At 42.4% G+C, this 24,453-nt stretch overlaps 1 protein-coding gene across 5 annotated transcripts in view; it reads left to right on the top strand.

The window, feature by feature from the left end:
* Fndc1 (fibronectin type III domain containing 1) overlaps positions 1 to 24,453 on the top strand; it is an 89,384-nt gene that overhangs the window by 44,740 nt on the left and 20,191 nt on the right. For 3 of the 5 annotated variants that reach the window (XM_074071194.1, XM_074071176.1, XM_074071173.1), the window contains 10 exons: positions 679 to 796; positions 2,550 to 2,737; positions 3,496 to 3,603; positions 6,425 to 6,610; positions 8,276 to 10,834; positions 12,456 to 12,556; positions 13,857 to 13,968; positions 14,493 to 14,969; positions 21,432 to 21,500; positions 22,821 to 22,967. In XM_074071194.1, the coding sequence (XP_073927295.1) occupies positions 679 to 796; positions 2,550 to 2,737; positions 3,496 to 3,603; positions 6,425 to 6,610; positions 8,276 to 10,834; positions 12,456 to 12,556; positions 13,857 to 13,968; positions 14,493 to 14,969; positions 21,432 to 21,500; positions 22,821 to 22,967 (4,065 nt within the window). Of the gene's footprint in view, positions 1 to 678; positions 797 to 2,549; positions 2,738 to 3,495; positions 3,604 to 6,424; positions 6,611 to 8,275; positions 10,835 to 12,455; positions 12,557 to 13,856; positions 13,969 to 14,492; positions 14,970 to 21,431; positions 21,501 to 22,631; positions 22,667 to 22,820; positions 22,968 to 24,453 lie in introns of all 5 variants that reach the window. The other 2 variants (XM_074071202.1, XM_074071184.1) reach the window with 2 other exon arrangements.

The following is a 24,453-nucleotide window of genomic DNA, read 5'->3' as shown; positions in this document are numbered from 1 at the left end:
AAAGCAAAACAAAAACCCAAGGGACCTAAAAAGCAAGACTGAAGACATCTTGTGAGTCTTAATTTGTTAGAGATTGAACTGAGACTATAAGCTTCGTGACGACGACATTTTCTCTTGATGACAAAGATGCATGTCTGTAAGAAGTTGCCAGACTGAATCTTATTTTATATCTGAATATAAATTTCAACCTGCCTGGCAACAACCATATAATCTGAAACGTGAGGACATTGAGCCCCATGTGATTCTTAGTTATTTGAAGCAGAATTTTCATGTCAAGATCACCAGGGAAATGCAAATTGAGATTTCCTATCCCCCCAAGTTTTGCTATCCAGGAAAGTTTTACTATTTCCTAGTAAGTTGCAGTGCATGTGAGCAAACTCTGAGTTACTTGGAATTTTTTCCTCTCAAGGTATAGCAGCCCTTTATACTGTTAATACCTGTTGACTGCGTCAGGCAGCTCTTAAAGTAACTGCCTGTTTCTTAAGATGGGTGTAAGAGCAAGAGTGGAGACTTTTGTTTTATACACTAATTAAATAATTGCTTAGCTTCCTGTCCATTTTATTTTACCTACATTAAGCAAAGGTGATCTGAAAGTTATACAGGGTGAATCATAGACTTGAGGCCAGAGGGAGTCAGGGCAGAGCCTGTGGTTGAAGGCACCTTTCTCTGTCATTTCAGAAGAGGATGAACTGGATGTACCAAAAGACATCAGTGTCCGGGTGATGTCGTCCCAATCTGTGCTTGTAGCTTGGGTAGATCCAGTTTTGGAAAAACAGAAGAAAGTTGTTGCATCAAGGTACTTTTGCTTATTTCTTCATCTTTATGTATGAGAAACGGGGCTTTTTTGGCCCTAAAAGTTATGTATTCATTGATTTTATTTCCTTACTTATATGGAATGCTGGCCCATTTTGTAGCTGAACAGTAGGGTGTTCTATGGCCACCTTGTTTCCACAAACCGATGCTACCAGGGCCTCTTGTGTGATACACAGAGCTGGACTTCCCATTGTACTTGCTCAGTTCTATCTGGAAATTTCCTAGATTCTATTTCTCCTTTGCCCAGACTTGTGTTTCACTTCATCTCATTGATGTTCTGTTCTTACCGAAGAGTCTTACTGAGGAGTCACAGTAGAGTGACTTTTATGTAGAGTGCCTCACACTACATAAAATGGGTCCTCATTGCACATTTGTCAAACACCAAACTGCTTCATGTCCAGCTCAGTTGTGAATTTTTAAAAAAGCATCTTATTTTCTCCTAGGCAGTGATGTTACACCATTCTTCTTTTAGATTAATTTGCAATAGCAATTGAAAAAAACAGTCATAAGGTTAAAATAATTCTTATGTTAAAAGGCCACTGGTGAAAATGGCCATCAAAACTTCATGTGTTTAGTGACTTAATCAATGGCTTATATAACCAAGAGAAAGCCAAAAATTTGGTGGCCAACTTTTAATGTGCTGTTTTGAACCTATCTGCAACCAGGAAATGGGAGTGTGAAATCAATTGAATAAAATGCCTATTTACATAAACCATCCTTCATATTAGGTACACAATTTCCTTGCCTGTGTTCTGGTAAAAAGATACCTGCTTCTTTTGAGAGACCTCAGAAGTCATATTGGTTCTCTAGCCATATGGCGTCTCCCAACCCAAAGCATTCCTGGTTACCATTGGGCTTTGATTTCCATCTTGATGAAAACCAAGAAAGGCTTGAATTTTCTTAGCAGAACTGCATTGTTAATTGGTGTCCCATGTCTTCAACTGAAGTCTTCCTCTGACTTATTAAATATAACAAATAGCACATTTCAAATGCATGAATGCTTCTACTGCAAAGAGGCCACAGAGCAAATTTCTTTTAAAAGGATCCAGTAAACAGCGCTTGCCACCCTTAGAGCGTTGAGGGGTTTGGTTGTCTGGGGTTTTGAGGATTATCACATTTAGTCACATGAGTTTCTCTCCTTGAAAATGGCACACTGGATGCCTTTTATAGTCTCCTCAGTCCTATTCTGTTTGTTACACATTTCGCTCCATTTCACAGTAATAAGACTACTCAAAACCACATGTTCTTTTCCTCCTGGACATATAGAAACCATGCCGGATTTGGCATGAAATGAATCTTGTTTTGTCTTTCTTTTTTGGAGAGCCAGGATACATTGGGCCAGTTCTAGTCCTTACAATTGTGCCTTCCCACATCTCGTACACACACACACACACACACACACACACACACACACACTGAGAAGATAATTGCTTCATAAAATCTGTCCCCCTTTTATTCCTTCCTTCTGTAATCTCTGTTTGGTCTATTGAACAGTAAGACTATTTTTGGTATGGAAAGGCATGATGCTTCCTGATCTATGTTTAGACACCTTTGCCTGGAGCTTAAACATACTCTCGGAGTCAGTAACATAGATAAGAGATTGGGCTTTTCTCTTCTTCCACCACCCTGCTTACCTCCAAAAGTCATTACTTACAAGGAAGGACACACAGCAAGGACTCTGGAGTTCAGTTGCAGACGATCTGATCATCAGGATGCATTACTGTGTTTTCTTACAGACAGTACACCGTGCGCTACCGAGAAAAAGGGGAATCAGCCAGATGGGATTACAAACAAATCGCTAACAGGCGTGTGCTGGTTGAAAACCTGATTCCAGACACTGTGTATGAATTTGCAGTCCGTATTTCACAAGGTGAAAGAGATGGCAAGTGGAGCACATCAGTCTTCCAAAGAACACCAGAATCTGGTCTGTATCTGAAATGGCTTTTAGAACTTCAAGTTGGGAATTGCCCCTAAAATAAGATTTAAAGACAATTGAAGAAGCCAGTAGTGTCAAAAGCTAGCATGGATGTTTTTAAAAGTTACAGTAAACCTAGATCTTGGTAGTGTTTCTATGTATAAACCAAAAAAGTTAGGACTAGGGTTAGATTTGTGTAATTAAATTTAAAAGAGAGATGTGAATACAAAGAAGCCAAAGAACCGTTTCTTTGCATCCGTGTTTTGTCCTCAACCTCTTCCACTACCAAATGGTCCTGACATGTCAAGCCCATTAAGTCCCAGTGTATAGCATTCACAGGTCCCTGTCATATGCAGGGATACCCTTGGGTAACACACGGCTCAATGCAAACCATCTTCTTTCCTGAAGTTGAGCTTGTGTTTGGATCTGAGGGAGAATTTCCCACTATAAGCAAGGTTATGATTCTTTTCTTTTAAAATAGATCTTGAAAATTGTACTGAAAAGAAGTTGCAACTTGATTTTACTCTGTATATTTCAATATTTAGCCATGAGTGAAATTCTTAATTCCTAAGTCTTTCCCTAAATCACTCATCATATAACATATAAGTTGGCAGAAGTGACAAAGAGCAAGTGTGGGATTTTCTCCCATGTGACATCCACGTGAACACAGGATTTTCAATTAAACATCCTGCAGAGAGCCAGTATGCCATTTCCATTTGGACCTCCACAAAGGTGTGGTAAAATGTTCCATTCCTGTCATCTTGTAGCTCCCACCACAGCTCCTGAAAACTTGAATGTCTGGCCAGTCAGTGGCAAACCTACAGTTGTTACTGTGTCCTGGGACCCACTGCCAGAGACGGAGGGGAAAGTGAAAGGTAGGAATCTCCTGCTTAAATTCTAAGTAGTATTGATTCTGACAAGCACTGCCTCTGCTCACAGTTTTGGAAAGTGAGGAAGTAATAGGGAAGCAACACAAGTAGAAGAGGTGCTTACCCAGTGCCAAGAGTTTTCATTGTCCGAGATCCAGGTAGTCACCATGGTGATTATTCTTTTCTCTTCCTAAACAGGGTCTTTGGTGTGCTATCCGCAGGGATGCTTTAATTGCATGGTGTGACATTGCAACTGTTACCCATCCTAACTCCATCCTGTATTCATGCTATTAGCTTTCTACTTGCCAGCAAGATCACAAAAGTAGGAGTGAGCAGGAACCTGCAGGACCATAAATATCTTTAAGGGTACCATAAATGTGTTTTATGGGTTTGAAAAAAGGCAAGTGATAATTTCCAGAAAAAGGATTTATTCCGTTTTCCAGCCATATTTATTTACTTAGGTTGAGGAAAGCATAATATTAAAATAGAAAAAAATACTGAAGTTTTAAAGGAATACAAATATTCATCACTAGTTAAAATGAAAAGTCGTCTTCTGAGAACGCTGTCAACATACAAATCTTTTCATTTCAATGTAAAAGTGTTCAAGAGGCTTTCTAAAAGCTGGAGACATTTTAAGGAGTCAAATGGGGCCTTTTGTAGCATTCCTATTCAAATGTACCCTAAGGGTAGGAAAAAATGGGATGTTTATTCAAGAAATGAATTTTTTATTGTTATTAGGTTTGGGGAGACAACTTTAATATGTCCAAAAACTATGAAAAGTTTTAAAGAAATCCAGGAAATCACCACCAGTCTCCTTTGAGAATTTTTTTTTTTGTTTATACTGGAGTTTGAACTCAGGGTCTCGTGCTTGCCAGGCAGGCACTCTAGCACTTGTGCCATGCCCCCAGCCTAAGAATTTCTTAATTGCAAATATTGAATAGTTGGATTTTTGCATCCAACCATCAGTTATCTTTGCTGACTTGTAGAAGCTCTTTTCGGGGAAGGTAGATGTGAGGGAGAGATATGTTCTGTGCTGAATGCTTTTACACCTTCCAGGTTTTTAAGAACAGATTGTGCTATTCTTCCTCCTCCGTCCCCTCCCCACCCTGACTAGAATGAATCAGAAACAAATGAAGAGAATAAAGATTGAATTGGTCCCTTTAAATAATTGTTTTTATAGCAATTTTAATATTGTCTCCCTGTGCATTAAATATTGTGATGCTGAAAAGGCTTCTGAAATGGAATAAAGACATTTTTTTTGGTGACTACATTTTTAGTTTTAAAAAAGATAATCATTGCTCTAGTGAATCTATTACCATACTACTGATTTGTTCTTTTCCTTTCCCTCGTCTTATTTGATATTTATAGCTCTTCACTAGAAGCTTCTCATCACCATGTAAATATTGCCAGAGATAGTGATAGCTTTTTCTTTCTTTCTCTCCTGCCCTCCTTTTGGCAGTATTGGGGTTTGATCTCAGGGCCTCAGGCTTGCAAGGCAGGCTCTCTACCACTTGAGCCATGTCCCTCCAACCCTTTTTGCTTTTACTATTATTTTTCAGATAGGGTCAATTTTTCTCCCCCAGGCTCAGTCCTGGACTTTGATCCTCCTAACTAACTGTGCCTCCTAGGTAGCTAAGATTACAGGCATGAGCACTGCACCCACCAAGCTGAGTTTTCATATGTGAAAGAACTTGTGTATCTTAACCCTGCTTAGTTTTCATATGGGTGTAATGGTGGGGCATTTTGACAGGGTTAAATGTTTTTTTCCAGGTGAATTGAATCTATTAAAAATCAGAGTTACAAGCGTTTATAGAGCGAGCTTTCTTAGTTCTTACATTTGACCATCACAAATGACTAGTTTGCTCATTTTCAATGAGAAAAGAATGCTGTGCTTTTCTGGACAAACACTGCAAGAGCATTTTGGTTGAAAATTTTTTAAAGTAATATACTTTTCAAAGATTAGAACTTAGAAGAAAGAAAAGATGTATGCTCCTGGTGATTACTTGATTATTCTGTGACTTGAATTATTTTTCTTAGATAGGATGTGCTCATACTGATTTGATACATTTTATAAATCTTGGGTTCATGGAGAGCAAAATAGGCAGAACAGTTTTTTGTTGAAGATTAAAGTTATGCTTTAAAACATGACTTCATATGTTACAGTATTTCCATGCAACCAAAGAGAACCTTTAGTTCCTTGGATTGAATAGTCTCTGGCTTTCAGATAGATAGAGCCAATTAAAGATAGACGCTTTAGACATCACAGTAAGTCTATTGTTAGCAACTTTTCTTCAATTTTAGATAATGTGTGATAGCCTTATCAGCTACATGGAGTAAGAACTTTTATAATTCCTACAAAAGTGAAGTTATGTTCGAAATACAGAATTTTTCTGGCTCAATGTACTAATGCAAGTAACTCAGCTTGATAAACCGAAACACTTGAAGATGTGAGTTGGTTCCGAGGCTGTCATTTGGTTTTGTTTTTGGTTTCTTCTATTGAAGATATACCAATTCCATCATACTAAGTTAGTAAATAAATATAAAAAGTGTAAGTATTTTTGGTAAATTGTGTAAAGACTGGCCTGCTGGGTTTCATATGCTTAATTTGCTTGGACTAGAAATTGCCAACTCATGAACTTCAGAGCCCAAATGAGTGTGAGGTCACTTTCTGCCGCATCCTTCTGCTCCAGCTGCTGACTTGGCGTGCATTGCTGGTGTGTTAATTTTAGTAATGCACGTTCTAATTCATCCTGCCCATACAGTCTGTCTGCTGGACACAGGACTGTTTTCAGTTTCCTCCTTCCAACCGTCTGCCAAATCATTTCAGAATACATTCTTTCATACGCCCCGGCTCTCAAACCATTTGGAGCAAAGTCCCTCACCTACTCTGGACACACTGCTTCTGCCCTGGTGGATGGTCTGCAGCCTGGGGAACGCTATGTGTTCAAAATCCGGGCGGCAAACAGGAGAGGCCCAGGGCCGCACTCCAAAGCCTTCATTGTCACTATACCAAGTAAGCCTCATGTGTTTTTGGCTCTCTCCTCTACCTCTCTTCATTCTGCCGTTTGTGTTATGCCACTTTGAACCATGCTCTTAGGTTTAAAACTGCTTGGTTGATGGTTTGGGAGGGCTAAGTTTACATATCAATTTTTAAAATATTTTTGTGGTTCTTTTACAAATTAGTCACCCCAAGACTAAAATGTTATCACTTGCTGATAATATTAATAATTATTACAGTATTATTAACATATTAATTATATAATTAATTATGTATCATCACTGTTTAATTTGGGGCTTGTGTTGATGGGGAAAGAAATTTTTATTAATGGAATGTAACAGCTTAAATTGTGAGCCTTCTTGTACATAGAGCATTTAAAAATTGCAGTTTGCATTCCATTATTTGGGAGTGCAGCTTTACTCAGACAAATTTCACTTATCTAGTTTATATGATCAGTACCAAAACCAACAATGGAGCTGACTGGGTTTGGACTGTGTTTTTTGCTTCTCCACCTTTATGTGGGACGGGTAGTTCCAGCTCTCTCCTTCATGACGTGCTGTGCAAACCCACTGAATTCTGGGACTTTGAGCAGTTTTGTCCTGGAAGAACCTGCGAGAGAGCTGAAGCTTCTTTCCTCTAGATCCTCCATTGCTATATAAAGCCCTTTCCCCTAACAGCCGCCCCTCTCCCAGTCAACCCTGTTGTCAAGACAGGGCACATTTAATATACTCTTTTACACAAAAGAGTCCTTTTACTATAAGCCTTATTTTAGAATTGCAAATGTATCCATTATGAAAGAAATTTTAAGCAAGAAGGAAGAAGCAAGTGAAAACATGTTAGGGTGACTAGGAGACTCTGTAATGACCCAATAATGACACATTTGTTGTTCACTTAGCCACTTGCAAGTTACTCACATGCAATTCTCATTTAATTCTGAGTACTGATCACTCAAAATTTTGCATCTGGCTTATATATATTTGTTGTCTATTAAGAATAGCTGCAATCTATCTGTAATATACTGACAATTAATTGTTTTAAGAAAAGATTTTGCATTTACAAAACCAATAAATTCAGCCATCCTTCAATATTTTTGGGAAATCGGTCCCGTGACTCCCAAGGATACCAAAATCTGAAGCTGCTCATATGTACTACTTACATAAAATAGTAGTGTTTGACTATAACCCACACACATCCTTCTGGAAGTCATCCCTAGCTTATTTACAATGCCTCATATAATGGAAATCTACAAAAATTTCTGTGAAGCTGTATTATTTAAGTTCATGTTCAGAGTAGACACAATCGTCCCTTTTCCAAACATTTTCTAGCCAGAGTTGGCTGAATCTGCAGCCAATTTGAAGGGCTGATTGCCTTTCATAGTACTCATTTCAGAATTCCTTCAAATAATTTGTGACCTAGCCTGATTTAATGTATAGAGACCGATGTATAGTCAATTCACATATATTTTCTAGGATTATATCCTAGAAAAGCAAAGCTTTTGAAAAAGAAGGCTATAAATGGGAAAATAACTTCTAGTGTTTTATAGGAATTAGAAGTGATCAACTATGATTGATCACTTCTAATCTGGAACACCTCCATACTGCTATCTTAATTACTCACTCTTTGTCACACAGCTTTTGAGTTGTTTTTTCCTTGGATGTAGTTCTCTGAAATCTGTTACAGGCAGTGCCAGTGAGGCCAGTGTCCAGCAGAATATTCGGGAGAACAGGAAAGCGGAGAAGCCCGAGCCTTCCACAGAACGTACGCCTTTGCCTGCTTCTCCCTCAGGCAAAGACGTCAAGGACACTGTCCTTGATTTGAAGAACAAAATACTGGCCAATGGTGGGAAACTCCAGCTTCGCCCTAAGAAGACGGAGGGGTTGAATCTTCAGTCCACAGAGGTCACTGATGAGGAGCTGGATTCCCTTGAGAACCCAGACATGTCCCCTGTGGAGACCCAAGACCAGAGGCGAACCCTGAGGCCACCAAGTAGATCTAGCCACTGGTCTCCCACTCTTGGCAGAGCTCCAGTAAGGGCCCGACTACCAGTGCTGCCCCGAAAGGAAAGCATAGATAAGCGTGGCCCCTCAGTAGTTGTTCACCCTCAGCCAGAGGCTGCCCCTTCCCTGGAGGCCTCTTCTGGCCGCCACCAGGCCACCCAGGACCCCTCTCCTCGCCCTGCAAAGGGACCTTCTGCCAGCTCTACTGACAATGACTCGCTGGAGCAGGACAAAGATGAGCAAACTGCAGGCTTCCTCCACTCCAAAGCTACCTCCTCCCAACAGCTGCCTCCCAAGAACCCGGCCCAGTCCCGCCCTGCCCTGTCCCCCAGCCGCCAGGCGGCCTCCAGCATCCTGCGGGACAGAAGCCCTACGCATCATGGTGCAAAACCACCTGCGCAGAGGACATCAGCTTCTGGGGTGGCAGAGGAAGATTCTAGCCCTCCAGCCACACCCTCGAGACTTCTTCCACCACATCGAGGGTCCTCTCGGCTACCACCCACCCAACCACACGCAGGTCCCCCACTTTCCAGGGGCTGGAAGGACAGTCACAATGCCCCCACCGCCAACTCTCATGCGCCCTCTCCATCTACTATGTCTTCCAGGGCAGAGGTTCCTGAGGGCAGGGACGCTTCTGATGGCGAGGGCGATAGTGACGGGGATGCAGAAGACAGCGGGAGACAGGCTGAGACCATGGACCTGACCCTGAGGGCCGGGCCTGCCTCTGGACACTTCATTTTGCTCCGGAATAAGCTCTTAGCTGCCAATGGCAGGACTCCGGCCAGATTCGGTGGTGGCCGGAGTCTAAGGCTGCAGCCCTCCAGCTCCCTGCAGCCCATCAGGGTCCATTCCCAGTCAGCTTCCGACCAGAAGCTGGCCTCAGGTATCCATGGAGAAGGGGAGGAGGAGCAGCCCCTGCCTGCCACCGTGATCCATGACCACATGCCTTCCACCTCCAGGCAGCCCACCTCTCGGGGCTGGGATCCCCTAAGGAGAGGTCCCCAGAGAGGAGCGAACCTGTACAGGAAGGAGTCCATCCCAGAGAACCCCAAATCTCCTGCGGCAGACACTCATCCTCAGGGCAAATTCTCTTCTCTGTCCCCCAAGGTTCAGGACATTCAACAGAGCACGGAGGTGGTTGTTGATGTGGAAGGTCATTCTCCCCAAACGCAGCCAGTGTCCACTGGCCACCAGCTATCTCCTGCTCGTCCTCCACCAGCAAAGTCACAGCCCTACCCTGGGTCTAATATTCCCAGAAGGATGGTCCCTGGCCGGGCCCCAGAAAAGCTGTCCCCTCCACCTGTCCCCACATCCCAGCACGAGGTCTCCCAGAGCAAGGACGCGGACAGGTCACTTTCCCAGCCTAAGCTGTCGCTGGCTCACGCTGGACGTCCCAGCCCCACGTCGCAGGGCCGCGCCCACTCCTTTTCAGACCCGTACAGGGCGAGCTCGCGTGGAGTGATCCGCACTGCCCCCGGGAGCCAAGACAAGGATTCCCAGAGCAGTTATGATGACAACAGCACAGAAGTTGAGGCCCCAGGTGGTCAGGGGCCCGCGGATGCCACCCGTGACAAGGATGCCATCCCGTCCCTTTTCAAGCACCGTCAGGTGGCATCCCGCGCAGGGAATGGTGATGACAGTCTCCAGCGTGGCTATGAAGGCTCCTCCCCAAGACCCAGCCAACCTGGCAGTCCCCACCCTCGGGCCCGGGTCCCTGGCAGAGCCGGAGCCCAGGCCACACCAGGGAAGAAGGCCTCGCCTTTTAAGCGTCCACTGCCGTCCAAATCTCAGCAGTCAGTCTCCGCCGAGGACGAGGACGAGGACGAGGGATTTTTAAAAGGAGGAAAGGAGGACCCTCTGTCTTCCTCTGTTCCAAAGTGGCCTTCTTCCTCCACCCCCAGGGACAGCAAATATGGTGATGGGGGCCTTGCCAAGGACAAGACTGCCATTGTCCTGGCTCCCAGGGGAAGGAACTCCGAGCGCGAAGAGAGCATCACTCCTGGAAAGCGACCTCCTCCCCCATCTCCAGGCAGCCCCCCAAGAGCCTCACATCTCCCTACCCGACACCCCCCTCGCAGCCCTGCCACCGCAAGCGCCATCGTGAGCACCGGGTTCTGGCCGACCACCCGCGCCCCTCCCAGCTTCTCCTCCACCACGCCTATGCTGTCCTTGCGCCAGCGCATGCAACGCAGGTTCCGGACGCCTGTCTCCCGCCAGCCCGCCAGACTCCCTCACATACAAGGTAATTCATTTTCAAAAACAGCTGCTTAATATTTGTTTTTTAAAGTGATCAGTGGTGTTTGCAGCAGTGCCTGGGAGGTTTTTACTTTATTTTGTTTTATTCAACATCTACTTTGTCCAAGCACTTAGACATAAGCACTTAGTGCTTAGAGCCTCTTCAGCATCTCCAAGGGTTTGCATCCTTACACTGTTTTTCCGATGAGGAAGCCCGGGATCAGGCATCATCAGGAGGACTGCCATGAAGTGTCTGGGCTGCAAGTCCAGTCCCAAACCCTGACCCCACTATTCCGTCATCTGAATGCCTTAACACCATGCTCTTAGCCTGTGGAAATGTGTGGCAGCCACGATGTTCCTTTCAGTTGTTCACTTGCCAGTGTATATTAAAGGAGTCGACATTAGACATGCATGCAGCCTTATCTTGTTCCTGCTCTTATCTTCTGTGAATGAACCTCTTAACCAAACATACCCTGGGTCAAATTCACATGCCTTAAATAGGAATCGTCAGACATGGCAGTCAATGAATGTTGTGTAAAACCTGCAGGAAATGCATGCTAAAGACAATTGTCTTTAAAGAGGACTCAGGCAGATGTGTCCTTGTATTTCTGTGACAGAGGCTGAAGCATAGACAAGTTATGATCTAGGGCCTACATGAATCCTCCCTCCACCCAGGGCAGGGTTTACAATATTTATCATAAATTTGTGTCCTGTTAAGCCTTGAACTTCCCTTGCATGTGATTGGGGCTTCATAGAATATTCGCAAATGAATGTGTTAGTATTTGTTAGTCTTCATGATGGCACTGTCATTTAAGCCCAGTGCAAAGACACTGAGGACAGTTTTTCATTAAGACTATTTAAAACAAAACTAAGACCCTGACAACAGATGTAAAACTCAGCATTCCTTGTACAGAGTAGGAACTCAATACATGCTTAATGGAAAAATGAAAGAATGAGTAAAATAAGTCTCTGACCAATAAATAGTTGTCAGAAAGCCCAAACACTTTCTCCTGCTGGTGAGGTTGGACCCCAGAGGCTCCCAGCTGACATCCCAGCTGAGATGTCAGGCCTTCAGGCTGATTCTCCCTGAGGAGACACAGTTGGGGGTGGGAGGAGAGCAGCAGAATCAAGGAGTGCAGCTTCTTCACTCTTAGAAAACACTTACTAAGCAGTCCTGTGGAGTTCAGTAACTTCTGAGACGGCACTGTGCATTTGTACTTGGCAATAGAAGACTGGGACCAGAGAGCCAGAAATAGTTGTCCTGTTTGGCAGGACAGCACTCAGTACACTTTACAGATAACTGTCTCCATCCTTCCAGCTACCCATTTCCCTCCAATTGGCTGAAATAAAGCTATAACTACTAAGGCCTTAAGCTTTATATGGCAAATTTACTTACATGGCACTCCCCTAGGTTTGTCAGAAAACTGACTTAACTGTACTCTTGTTTGTCATGGAGACATTGCGATGTAAGGCTATCGTTATACAACATACAGAAATTATAGATCTAAAATTCTGGTTTGTCTTTGTTTGAAATGATGTGTTATAGTTTGGCATGAAGCCAGTGGTTCAGGAATGTTGAATTTACCAGGTTCTGTTATTTTTTTCAAAATTATTTTTGCACCACATAGGTTATAATGGCAGACCAAATGTGGAAGGGAATGTCTCTCCTGGTAGTGATGGGAAACCCAGTGGACAAAGGATTATCAATGGCCCTCAAGGAATCAAGTGGGTAGGGTAAACTTCTTTCACATTCCTGTTTTCTCATGCTGTTGGAAGAGAAATATCTTGGACACTGTGTACTAATAAGTCAAGTGGGCTTCACACTTGCAAAGCAAGCACTCTATCACTTAAACCACACCTCCAGTCCATTTTGCTCTGGTTATTTTGGAGATGGGGTCTTGTGAACTCTTTCCCCAGGCTGACCTGGAACCACAATCCTCCTGATCTCAGCCTCCCAAGTAGCTAGGATTACAGGTGTGAGTCATTGCTATGCAGCTCAGGCTTTTGAAAGTAGGATTTATATAAATAAGCCTTATTTTTATTACTAAAACAGTACTGAACCAAGTGGACTTCTTGGCATGATTGTGCAGCTGAGTGGATCACAAATGTTGGTCATCTTAGAATCCCTGGGGGCTTGCCAAATACAGACCTAGGGGAGGACCAGGGCTTTGTTTATCTGACACGTTGCCAGGTGATGAGGTGGCTTCCCGTTCAGGTCCACTCTTGGCCACTAGAGCAGAACATGGGCTTGTTCTTTAATAGGGATACAATAATAACTTGTCCTTAACAGGGATATAATAACTTTCTCAAGTTTTGCAGTGTCTTTGACTATGACATTTTGCATGGCTTCCCTATTTGGCAATATTATAAATCATTTTTAATTTTAAAAATTAAAATTTTTTAAATTTTAATTAAACACAATGGAAACATTTAATATTTTAAAACACTAGCAATGCATGTTTATTGCAAGAGGTTAAAATAATTCAGAAATACATGAAAAAGAAATTAAGTCTTCCCATCCCAAACCACTTCTCCAAGGTAACCACTGTTAACAGTACATCCTTCCAGAATGTGTTGTCTCTGTGGTTTTAAACTTACACACAAAAATGAATATAATTTTGTTTTTGCAAAACAAAAACTATAATAATCAGCCCTGTAATCTGAGCACTCATCAGGATAGGCCAAGGGAAGTAGACCTTGGCTGTCTACAGGCCGTAATTAGGATCTCCTCTCAATTGAGGGACCCTTAGGTGGTTTCCCACATTCCCACAGTAGATACAATGTACTCAATAATTAAAAATATTTTGAACATCTTTTGTGTTTTTGAAAAACTTAGAACGTTAGTATCATATGGGTAAGCAATTATAACATAAAGTATGACCCTGCTTAATTTTTTAAGCCCTGTGAATGATACTGATGAGAAGAAGGCTTCCCACTCACATCATGGTTTCCTTCTGAGGAAGCCATGTGCAAGCAGTATGAACATTTGGAGATGTCCTTATATCCTTCAACCTCTGTCACGGGTTTAGGTGGTGGACCTTGACCGCGGGTTAGTGTTGAATGCAGAAGGGAGGTACCTCCAAGATTCACATGGAAACCCTCTTCGGGTGAAACTAGGGGGAGATGGTCGCACCATTGTGGGTAAGTAATATGTTTTCTTTTCTTTCTTCCTCTTTTTGGTGGTATGGGGTTTGAACTCAGGACTTTCTGCTTGCTAGGCAAGTGTACCATTTGAGCCACACTCCAGTCATTTTGCTTTTTTACTTTGTTTTTCAGACAGAATCTTACACTAACTTTGCCCAGGCTGGACTCAGACAGGAATTCTCCTATCTCCCTCCTTGGTGCAAAGTAACATTTTCCTCCCCTTAGGAGTAAGAATGAGGAAGAGGGAATAACTGCTTTCCTTAATAGACACTAAGAATTTTCTCAGGAAAATGGGGCATACTGATAAAAGATTATGTATTTATTGAGGTACTACAGAATAATGGATGATATAATAAACCCATAGATTTCTGGATAGCAGCAGATGTAATTACCTCAGGTGATACACCTTTAATTATCCTTTGCCTTTTACTGATGAAAATATAACCCACAATCTTTGAGAAGACACTTTCCACTGCTTTTTATACACTCTGGATTGATTCACCTGGTTGATTTCATTTCAGATCTGGGAGGCACCCCTGTCGTGAGTCCTGACGGCCTCCCCCTCTTTGGGCAGGGGCGACATGGCAAACCCTTGGCCAGTGCCCAGGATAAACCCATCTTGAGTCTTGGAGGGAAGCCCCTGGTGGGCTTGGAGGTCATCAAAACGACCACCCCTCCACCCACCACAACCATGAGGCCTACCCAGACTACCACCATGACCACGACCACTGTGGCTACCACTACAACCCCGAGACCCACAACAGCTGCCACCCGCCGCACGACCACTACACGCCGCACGACCACCACACGCCGCACCACCACTACCACTCGCCCAGCCACCACAATCCGAACCACCACTCGGAAAACCACTACCACCACCACCCCTGAACCCACCACCCCCACCCCCACCTGTCCCCCTGGGACCCTGGGACAGCATGATGACCGTGGCAATCTGATAATGGGCTCCAATGGAATCCCAGAGTGCTACCCAGAGGAAGGTAACCAGCTCCATTCTAATGGTAACCCAGCCCTCTTACTAGTAGGCTGCATGTCAGAGGATGGTTGCAAATCCTGCCGAGAGAGGTAAGTACCGTGCACAGAAAAATGGCAGCTAGAGGCACCTGTAACCCCAGCAGGTCTGTTTGACAGTACTGTGTTTCAATCAGGCTTGTCAGATGTGGCACTCAGAAAGGTTTTGTGGGACCTGTACCTGTACAAACAGTTATTTGCTGTTTATCTAAAATTCAGGTTTAACTAGGTGTCCTGTGTTTTATTTGGCAATTCTTGTCACAACCCAAGTCAGAAATGTAGCTGAAATCTATGACATGATTAGTTTGGACTAGGGTTAAATTTGTTTGAATAGTCTTGTGAATTGCAAAGAAAGTGGTGTTTCCCCAGCACGTTTGCTGGCTGAACACTGTTCCATCAGCCTCCCCTTTGGAACATGCTAATCCTCAACTGGCTAGGCTTCTCTTCCTGTGGGAGGGTGTGTTCCTGTGTTGGCTCTGGGCTATCCAGCTGCCCCTGATGTCTGTCTGTCTTCCTGTGGAAGAATGGAAGCTAGGACCTGCTTGCCCAGGCAGCAGTGGAGTTGCACGTCACCATCCTTCCTGCTCCAGCCTCTGTTTGAACTTCTCTGCATGAAGCCATCCTCCATCTGCATCAGACAAGATGGAGATAAACTCCTTCTTTCCTGCAGGTTGAATGAGTGGCAGTGTCAGCTCTCTGGCTTATGTCTTCTTAGGCTAGTGCAGCGTGCACACCCTTCCTTTCAGGGGTCACTTGCATGCCTGGAGCTCTTACAAAGCACGACTGACTGCGATAAACCCAGCGAACTTCAGGATGAATGCTGTATTCAGAGGGAGCATTTGGTTTGAAGCTGTTCTTTTCATGGAAAAATGCCAAACAAAGAGCAAAATTCCACATATCCAAAACCTTCATGTCAAAGAACAAGGAAATACATGCTTAGGAAGAGGATCCCTAGGGAGAAAATCCTTACGCTGTTCATCCAGTGAGTATAAACTTGAACTTTTAGTATTAAAATTACTTTTTTTCTTCTGCACACATTAATGTGTTTTTAATAGAAGTATAATTAAAACTGATAATTGGTTGTAAATGAAAAGTGATTATTTACAATTTGATTTTTAAATACTGTTATTTTATTTTGTCTGTTTTTAAAAGGCATGTTCTTTTCTTTCTTTTTTTGTTAACCTTATATGTTAACTCTTTTTATTGTTTTATTATTCATATGTGCATACAACGCTTGGGTCATTTCTCCCCCCTGCCCCCACCCCCTCCCTTACCACCCATTCTGAGCCCTCCCTCTCCCCCCCACCCCCTCAATACCCAGCAGAAACTATTCTGCCCTTATCTCTAATTTTGTTGTAGAGAGAATATAAGCAATAATAGGAAGGAACAAGGGTTTTTGCTAGTTGAGATAAGGATAGCTATACAGGGCATTGACTCACATTGATTTCCTGTGTGTGTGTGTTACCTTCTAGGTTAATTCTTCTTGATCTCACCTTTTCTCTAGTTCCTGGTCTCCTTCTCCTATTGGCCTCAGTTGCTTTTAAGGTATCTGCTTTAGTTTCTCTGCGCTGAGGGCAACAACTGCTAGCTAATTTTTTAGGTGTCTTACCTATCCTCACCCCTCCCTTGTGTGCTCTCGCTTTTATCATGTGCTCAAAGTCCAATCCCATTGTTGTGTTTGCCCTTGATCTAATGTCCACATATGAGGGAGAACATACGATTTTTGGTCTTTTGGGCCAGGCTAACCTCACTCAGAATGATGTTCTCCAATTCCATCCATTTACCAGCGAATGATAACATTTCGTTCTTCTTCATGGCTGCATAAAATTCCATTGTGTATAGATACTACATTTTCTTGATCCATTCATCAGTGGTGGGGCATCTTGGCTGTTTCCATAACTTGGCTATTGTGAATAGTGCTGCAATAAACATGGGTGTGCAGGTGCCTCTGGAGTAACCTGTGTCACAGTCTTTTGGGTATATCCCCAAGAGTGGTATTGCTGGATCAAATGGTAGATCAATGCTTAGCTTTTAAAGTAGCCTCCAAATTTTTTTCCAGAGTGGTTGTACTAGTCTACATTCCCACCAACAGTGTAAGAGGGTTCCTTTTTCCCCCGCATCCTCGCCAACACCTGTTGTTGGTGGTGTTGCTGATGATGGCTATTCTAACAGGGGTGAGGTGGAATCTTAGTGTGGTTTTAATTTGCATTTCCTTTATTGCTAGAGATGGTGAGCATTTTTTCATGTGTTTTTTGGCCATTTGAATTTCTTCTTTTGAGAAAGTTCTGTTTAGTTCACTTGCCCATTTCTTTATTGGTTCATTAGTTTTAGGAGAATTTAATTTTTTAACTTCCCTATATATTCTGGTTATCAGTCCTTTGTCTGATGTGTAGCTGGCAAATATTTTCTCCTACTCTGTGGGTGTTCTCTTCAGTTTAGAGACCATTTCTTTTGATGAACAGAAGCTTTTTAGTTTTATGAGGTCTCATTTATCTATGCTATCTCTTAGTAAAAGGCATGTTATTTTCATTTGCTTTTTTTTAACTTTAATTTGGCATGAAAGTCAGTAGCCTTTCTTGGCATTTGTTTCTCTTCTTGCAAATCATGATATGTACGTATACATTTTACTTTACTTACATGCATTCTTCTAATTCCCCAGTTCAAGTCAAAGAATCATTTACTTCCAGGGAGAATTTTAAAGACAAGCATAAACAAAACTCTGGGGAAAATTAAAGTTGGTAATAGCAACATATGCTCATATAATATTTTAGTGAGTGTATGCTATTATTTTACAAATACTTTCTATGTGGCTTATCTTCTTTTTAAAAATTTGTTTTACTAGCAACTATAGTAATCATTTCACTTCTTTCTTAAATTTATTCTAATCATACTTATTTTTATCTTTTAATTTTTAAGCCATTTTATTGGGGTATGATTAACTTATAACAAGCTATACATGTTTAACGTGTACAACTCAATGAGTTTAGGGTCATTGTGAAACCATCACCAGCTGTCAGGGCCACAGGCATATTTATCACTCGCAATGTGTCTTCCTGCCTCTTACTGTTAGCATTGTTCTTTTTCTTTTTTGTTCCTCTTGGAGTTGCTTTTTTCTCTCCATCTCAAAGCTGGCCCCAGCAACCTAACACTCATGTTATTCCATACTGGGTTTCTTATAGCAGGCTGCCCTTGCCTCCTACCTGGATGTTCACCTCAACACACCTTTATTCAATGTTACTGTGAACCAGACACCTTTATTCAATATTACTATGAAATTACTGGGAATTAAAACACTGTGCTTGCTTCTGGAATGCACAGTGTAGTCCCTGCTTTATTGTCATTGGAATGTGACACTCGAGGATTAATAACAGAAAGAAGCAGAGGAAGTGAACCTCATACAAGTTTTTGGTTCCAAAGATGACTTGAGATTTGCAAATAGCCAAGTCAAATTGCTTGAGAAAAGCCTGTGCACCATCCATAAAAATACACTTGATGTTTCTTGGCTGAGTGCCTTGTAGTAGACTCAATGTGCAAACGTGCATTCGCTAGTTCTGCAATGATATTTGTAGAAGAGATGCTCCCAGGAAGGCTCCCCTGACAGAGAAAGGACCGACTCAGGACTCCTTCCACATGTAACCCACAGAGCCACCTGTGTCCTGTCCCTGCCCCTAACTCTGCCTCTTACCTTAGTGTTTCTCTCATACACCTATTCTTTCACTGTACTGCATGTAGTTCAGCCCACAAAGTGTTTCATGAATGCTGGGGCACCTTGCCTACACAAGCAAGATTTGCAAAGCAGCACCTTGGCCGAGGCACTTGCCAGCCTAACAGCCTGAAGTGTTTATTGTGTATATTGTGACTATGACTTGAACCAGCATTAGTGGTCAGTGATGTGTATCAGTGAGGGGCCCTTCCCAAGCATCCACACCTCACCCCCTTCAGCTGACCACACCTCACCCCCTTTAGCTGACCATTCCATTTGCAAGGCCCTAACATTTCATTTGTACTCCTTCAGTTTTAAAAACAGCTTTTCAAATCTGAGCGTTTTGGCTCCATTGGTTAAATGGTGCCCCCTTCTTCCCTTTGAAACACTGCTTTCAAGTAATGTTCTAGGAATACCCTTGGGGCACTCAGTCATTCCACTAATTCATGCAGTACTTGTGGCATTTCCTCATTTGTTGTGGATGCTGTACTTTCCTATAGACATAGATGTGTGCTGTATGCTTGTTTGCTGTGTATTATTGCACTTATTCTCTCTCTCTGTCACACACACACACACACACACACACAGAGTTTTTTATTTTTTGCTATGACTGACTTCTCCATTAGATAATAAACTCCTTGTAGGTGAGAGTGACTTTTGCTCTAATTCCTTATGGTATCTGGGTATCATCAGTGTGGGATGTAGGCATCCTCCTCTTTCTTACTGGGAAGTAAAACACCATGATCTCTGTTCTTTTTTCAGGTTCTCTTTCTACAGTGCACCTGAGGAAATTGTATATATTTGGAAATGTTATAAGTCAGCTGAACATTCAAGAATTTGTACGATGACCTGGTTGCATGTTGCAGAAAAGCATCAGTCATATGGAAAACAGTTCTTCCCTCTCATGACTCACTCTCCTGACAGAAAATACAAAGAGAATAATAGAAATTCACTTGAGCTGGACCCACTATACGATATGGAAGTGACAGTTCCGGTGGCTGTCATCTACCTCTTCTCTAAATTTCTACGGAGAATGAAGCTTTTTTCATATTTTTTAGTATCTCTAGAGCTCAGGCCCTAATTCTTTGATGACATTTTGCACTCATTTTTTTCATTACCATGAATAAACTGCTTAAGAGAATACCATGGTACATTACCATGATAGCTACTTTTATGAATCAGTTCAAGCTTTTGACATAGATGCCAGGTTGACTTATAAAACGTCCAGTTTTTCAAAGCTCCAAATGGTTCTGAATGTCTTCAGGTGGGGCAGAATCAGGTGGTCAGCTTTTCTAACAAAAAATTATAAATATACTTTATTACATCTGGAAGTTATTCTTAGTCAAGATGGTGCTGATTTAGAAAAATTTGCCTGTGTTTATCTGGTCTTAAACAAAAGTTTTAAGTTACTCAGTAGGGTGTTCACATATGCCAGAGGCTTTAACTGTCACTCATCTCAAGAAGTGATCTCAGTTTTCAGGTAAAAGCATCATTTCTGTGACCTACTGTATACACCAAGTATTTAATCATCTCAAAGAATTATCCTAAACACCAGGAAGCCATGAAGGGAATGATACACTTTTCCCTTTTCTTACTTACCCTGGGAGGCAAAAATTGCACAATTTATTCATTTTTGACCCAAATAAATGTAATGAAAGGAAATGAGACTGAAATGATAATCAGGAAAAGTAATATTATGTTCCTAAAAGTTAAATTGGCAAGAGAAAGAAAATAGTAGGCCTGGAATCAATGGCAAAATAACTCCAAACTTCAGTGAGTGTGAACCTGAAAACTGATTTGACCCATCCCAGAAGTAATTTGTCTTGGATTCAGGCTTATTGACATTGGAATGACGTACTGAAAAATCAAATCCTGTTGAACAGTTTTTCATGAAAAATGACCATTTTGCCCCAGAGGCCTGGGTCATCTACAACTTGTCTCTTGTTAACATTGCCCCATCAGAACACACAGGGTAGAGACAGGTCATCGTGTCAAGAGCGTGACAAGCAATGGAGCATCTCAAAGACCACTGAGTGGTGGCTGTGGCTTCACATTGTAGTTCATAGAAGGGCTGGGCAGCCAACTTAAGAAGTTGCTGGAGTTTATTTTAGCACCAAAATGGCTAATAGAATCATTATATTGGAATGTTTCTTGATAATGGTTAGTGATTTCTTCACAATAAAAAATGTCAAAATCATCCACTGTGGAATGATGACTCAAATAGAGCATCTTAAGGTTTACAAATAACTGGATTGGTTAGTTCAACTTTTAAAAAGTAGAGGCAGTTTTATGAAATATAAAGTACGTAGTCTTTGGAACCAAGTTGCTTGAAGTTCCAATTCTGTCATTCACCAGAGGTGTGACTCCAAACTCTTTATAAACCCTCTTGGAGCGTTGGTGTCTTTGCCTGAGAGATGGGAAGGTAAATTGAGAAGTGGGAGAAGGTAGTAGGAGGGCAGTAGAGAGAACTCTGGGAACTTAGAGCGAGGTGTTTGCTTCTGGTCAGAGGGCATTTGATTGCCCTTTCTCAACCCAAAGTAAAGAATGCCTAGGTTTCCTTTTGGGGTTTTGGTGGTCTTCCTTCTGGAAAAGTGAAGAGTCATTGGCCTCAGTGGCTTGTTTACCTGAGCCCGTTCAGGTGAATGAATGGCTCTGCCCTGGGGCCCAACCTGACACCACACTGAGAAAACCACAGTACTGATCACCTCTCTGTCCTCTCCCTCCCAAGATGACTTCTCAGGCCTGGAGATGGACACAGCTACACCCACGGAAGAGGCCTATGTTGTGTATGATGAAGGTAAAAGCAGATTCTAAAACACTTGCCCAATTTCTTTCCCCATCCGAGGAGCTTATTTTAATTAAAAGTGAGTGATCTTGATTGAAGTTTTCTTCAGGCCAGTGATTATAACCATCACCCCGTTCCAAGTCACCCCCAAATGCATATTTGATTTAAAGAAAAACAGCATGTTTAACACACAAATGCAGCTTCCAAACAAGTCTCTCCCAGGTCTTTCCACTGAAGAAATTCTGAAGCTGCTACTGTCCAGGCTTCTCCTCTACTTGCAAAATCTTTTGGCTTAATAGCACCCAGGCCTCCTCCCTGGTTCTCTCTTTTTCCTTTCCTCTCCTTTTCTAATTATTAGGTGTGTTAATTCTATGAGAAGAATCATAGAATCTTTCCAAGTATAGTAAGTTCAAGAATACAAAATGCCTCTAGCAGCATCTGGAAGAGTCTCTCAGTAAAACTGATGCTGTCACTATTCTTCGGACCCTGGGGCTGTCTTGTGTGTTCTGTAAGTCGCCTCTGCAGTTCCCAAGTTCACATGGGAATCTTGTCCCCCCCTAGCAGGGTCTTTGACACCTGAGCTCAGGATGTTCTCAGAATGCACACCCCGCCCTGCTAAAATCCATAGTCCAAATTGTCTTAAATCACAACTCTGTGAACAATGCTATCTTTGATGCTGTATTTATTCATAATCAAGTTTGATGTAGTGGCTTAATCCACTGCAGATTTCAAACAAAGACTGGTTTAGAAAAGCCGCAGTTGTCAGGAAGCTAAGGAAGACTTCTTAGCACCTTGGAAAATATTCAGGGCTTTCTTATCTTTGAATAATTGAAAGGGGAAGCCAGCCTTTATTTTCTTTTTTAAATGTTAAAAGATTAGTTCTCTTTAAAGTATTAATCCCATCCTCCTTACCAGAAAAAAGAGAGAGAAAAAAAAAAAAAAAAAAAGGACTCGGGTATTTTCTGTTGTGATCTTTACCGGTCTAAAAGGGAAAATTATGCAGGTCGAGACAGCCTTGGGTCAGTAACATGAGCAGGTTAACCTGGGTGGTGAGGCCTAAGGGTCTCCCAAGCTCTGATCCTAAAACCTCATTTTTGTGGACATATGTGTTTCTTTTTTCTCTTCCTCTCTTTTTATCTGCAGCTGCTTTTCTGAGGGGACTGAAATGGAGAGAAATGGTTAGTAGAAACAAGTTGTTTAGGCCTAGCGATTCGTTTAGTGTGTGTGTTGTGCGTTTGAGTCTACACTTGAATCTAAAGAAAGAATCTGTTGACTGCAAACAGTGCCCCTTTTCTGGAAGTGCCCAACTCCAAAGCTTCCCTGCCTTTTCAGATTATGAATTTGGGACCACGCGGAGGCCACCAGCCACCATCGTGCCTTCAACCACTGTTGCCACACCGAAGGTCATCCAAGAGGAAGGCACTGTCAGTTCCTTCCCTGAGGAAGAATTTGATCTGGCTGGAAAGAAACGATTTGTTGGTAAATATAACTTCCTTAATCAGAGAAACGTGGCTCTATAATTTTTGCCCTTTGAAGAAGAGCATAACTACTACAGCCATACCACCCGAATGTGCCTGAGCTCATCTGAAGAAGAGCATAACTAATCTCTTGGCCTAGCCTAGCCACAGCTAAGGCTGTGCGTTTTGAGAAGTTTTCCCAGAGTGAAGTTTCCATTTTGGGGTAATTTAACGAGTCAGTCTTGTTTACATGCACATGACTTTGCTTTCTGCAAAAGAGTGAGAAACACTTAGAAATTGTCAGCAGGAAACATTTATTTTTAATGTGGCCAGATTTTTTTCTAAGACAAGATTTATCACTAGGCCTTAACTATACATGGTTTCTTCAATTCTTCCTAAAGGGTTAACAAGCTTACTGAGCAGAGTCACCAGAACAGATAGATACAGAACCAAATCTGGTTTTCTTCAGTTATTTCCTATAAAACTTTCACTAGCCTCAAGGATCTGGGATCTAGAATTTCATTTTTTCTCAATAATTAAAGCAATTGAAATAGGAGACTGTGTAGCTACACTCTGTTTCACTCTCTTCCCAACTCTTCTTTCCCATGCTCTTAATGACCTTCACTAATGAGACAGTTGGATTAATATGTTAGTAAGTAGAGACAAGCAACAGCTTAAATTAATATCACACTTTTCTGTATCCAAACAAATGTCCTGCCATAAGCAGGGACATCTTGCCAGCCGAGAAGCGGTGATTGAGTATCTAGACCACACCTACTTGAAGAGCGAGAATATTCATCTGAGGGAGCATTCTGAAGGTCAATGCCAATGCTTGCTCACGCGTGCAGTTGCCTGGCTGAGTTCACCAAATGCTCTCACTTTTCTCCCTACAATGAATTCCACAGCAGAAGTGGAAATGGTTTTAGTGCTGTTATCATTCTTCTACAGAGCTCTTCTGAAGACTGAAAGGCTGACCGTTGGCTGGCTATTTTCTTAAGTCTATAATCTATAAAGCTTCCTGATGAGATCCATTGGGAAGGGCTTGCTTTATACTAACTAGGGGTATGGAGGAGCTAAAAACTGCATTCAGTTCTAACAGCCCCTAAGAACGAGCACTTGGCAGCAAAAATGCCTTGGACTCTAGGAATTACCAGACTTCTTATAGGGCAAGATAAAATAAAAAGATCTGTGGGCTGGAGGTGGAGTGCCCTGTTTAGCCCTTACTTGTGGGCATACTCTCTACCTCAGGAAGTTTAGGCATGACAGAAGTATCAGCTCACATCCTGCTCTATCTCCAGGCCCCTTGTAGCCACTGAAGTAACATGGGTAAGAAGAACTTCAGCATGTCCATAAACACGAGTAGCTGCTATCAGACTGAGCAGAAATGTTGTGGAGAGCTGCTTGGGCCTGGCCTTATGCAGATATCCCAGATGGTTACGGGTTCTAGGAATGGCTACCTCAGGTTGAGGCTTGAGTCATCATCTTGATCAGTGGATTTTTTTTTTCAG

The sequence above is a fragment of the Castor canadensis genome, chromosome 1 (genome assembly GCF_047511655.1).
Source record: "Castor canadensis chromosome 1, mCasCan1.hap1v2, whole genome shotgun sequence".
NCBI classification, from domain to species: domain Eukaryota; kingdom Metazoa; phylum Chordata; class Mammalia; order Rodentia; family Castoridae; genus Castor; species Castor canadensis.
This window is presented reverse-complemented; position numbering and strand designations above follow the sequence as displayed.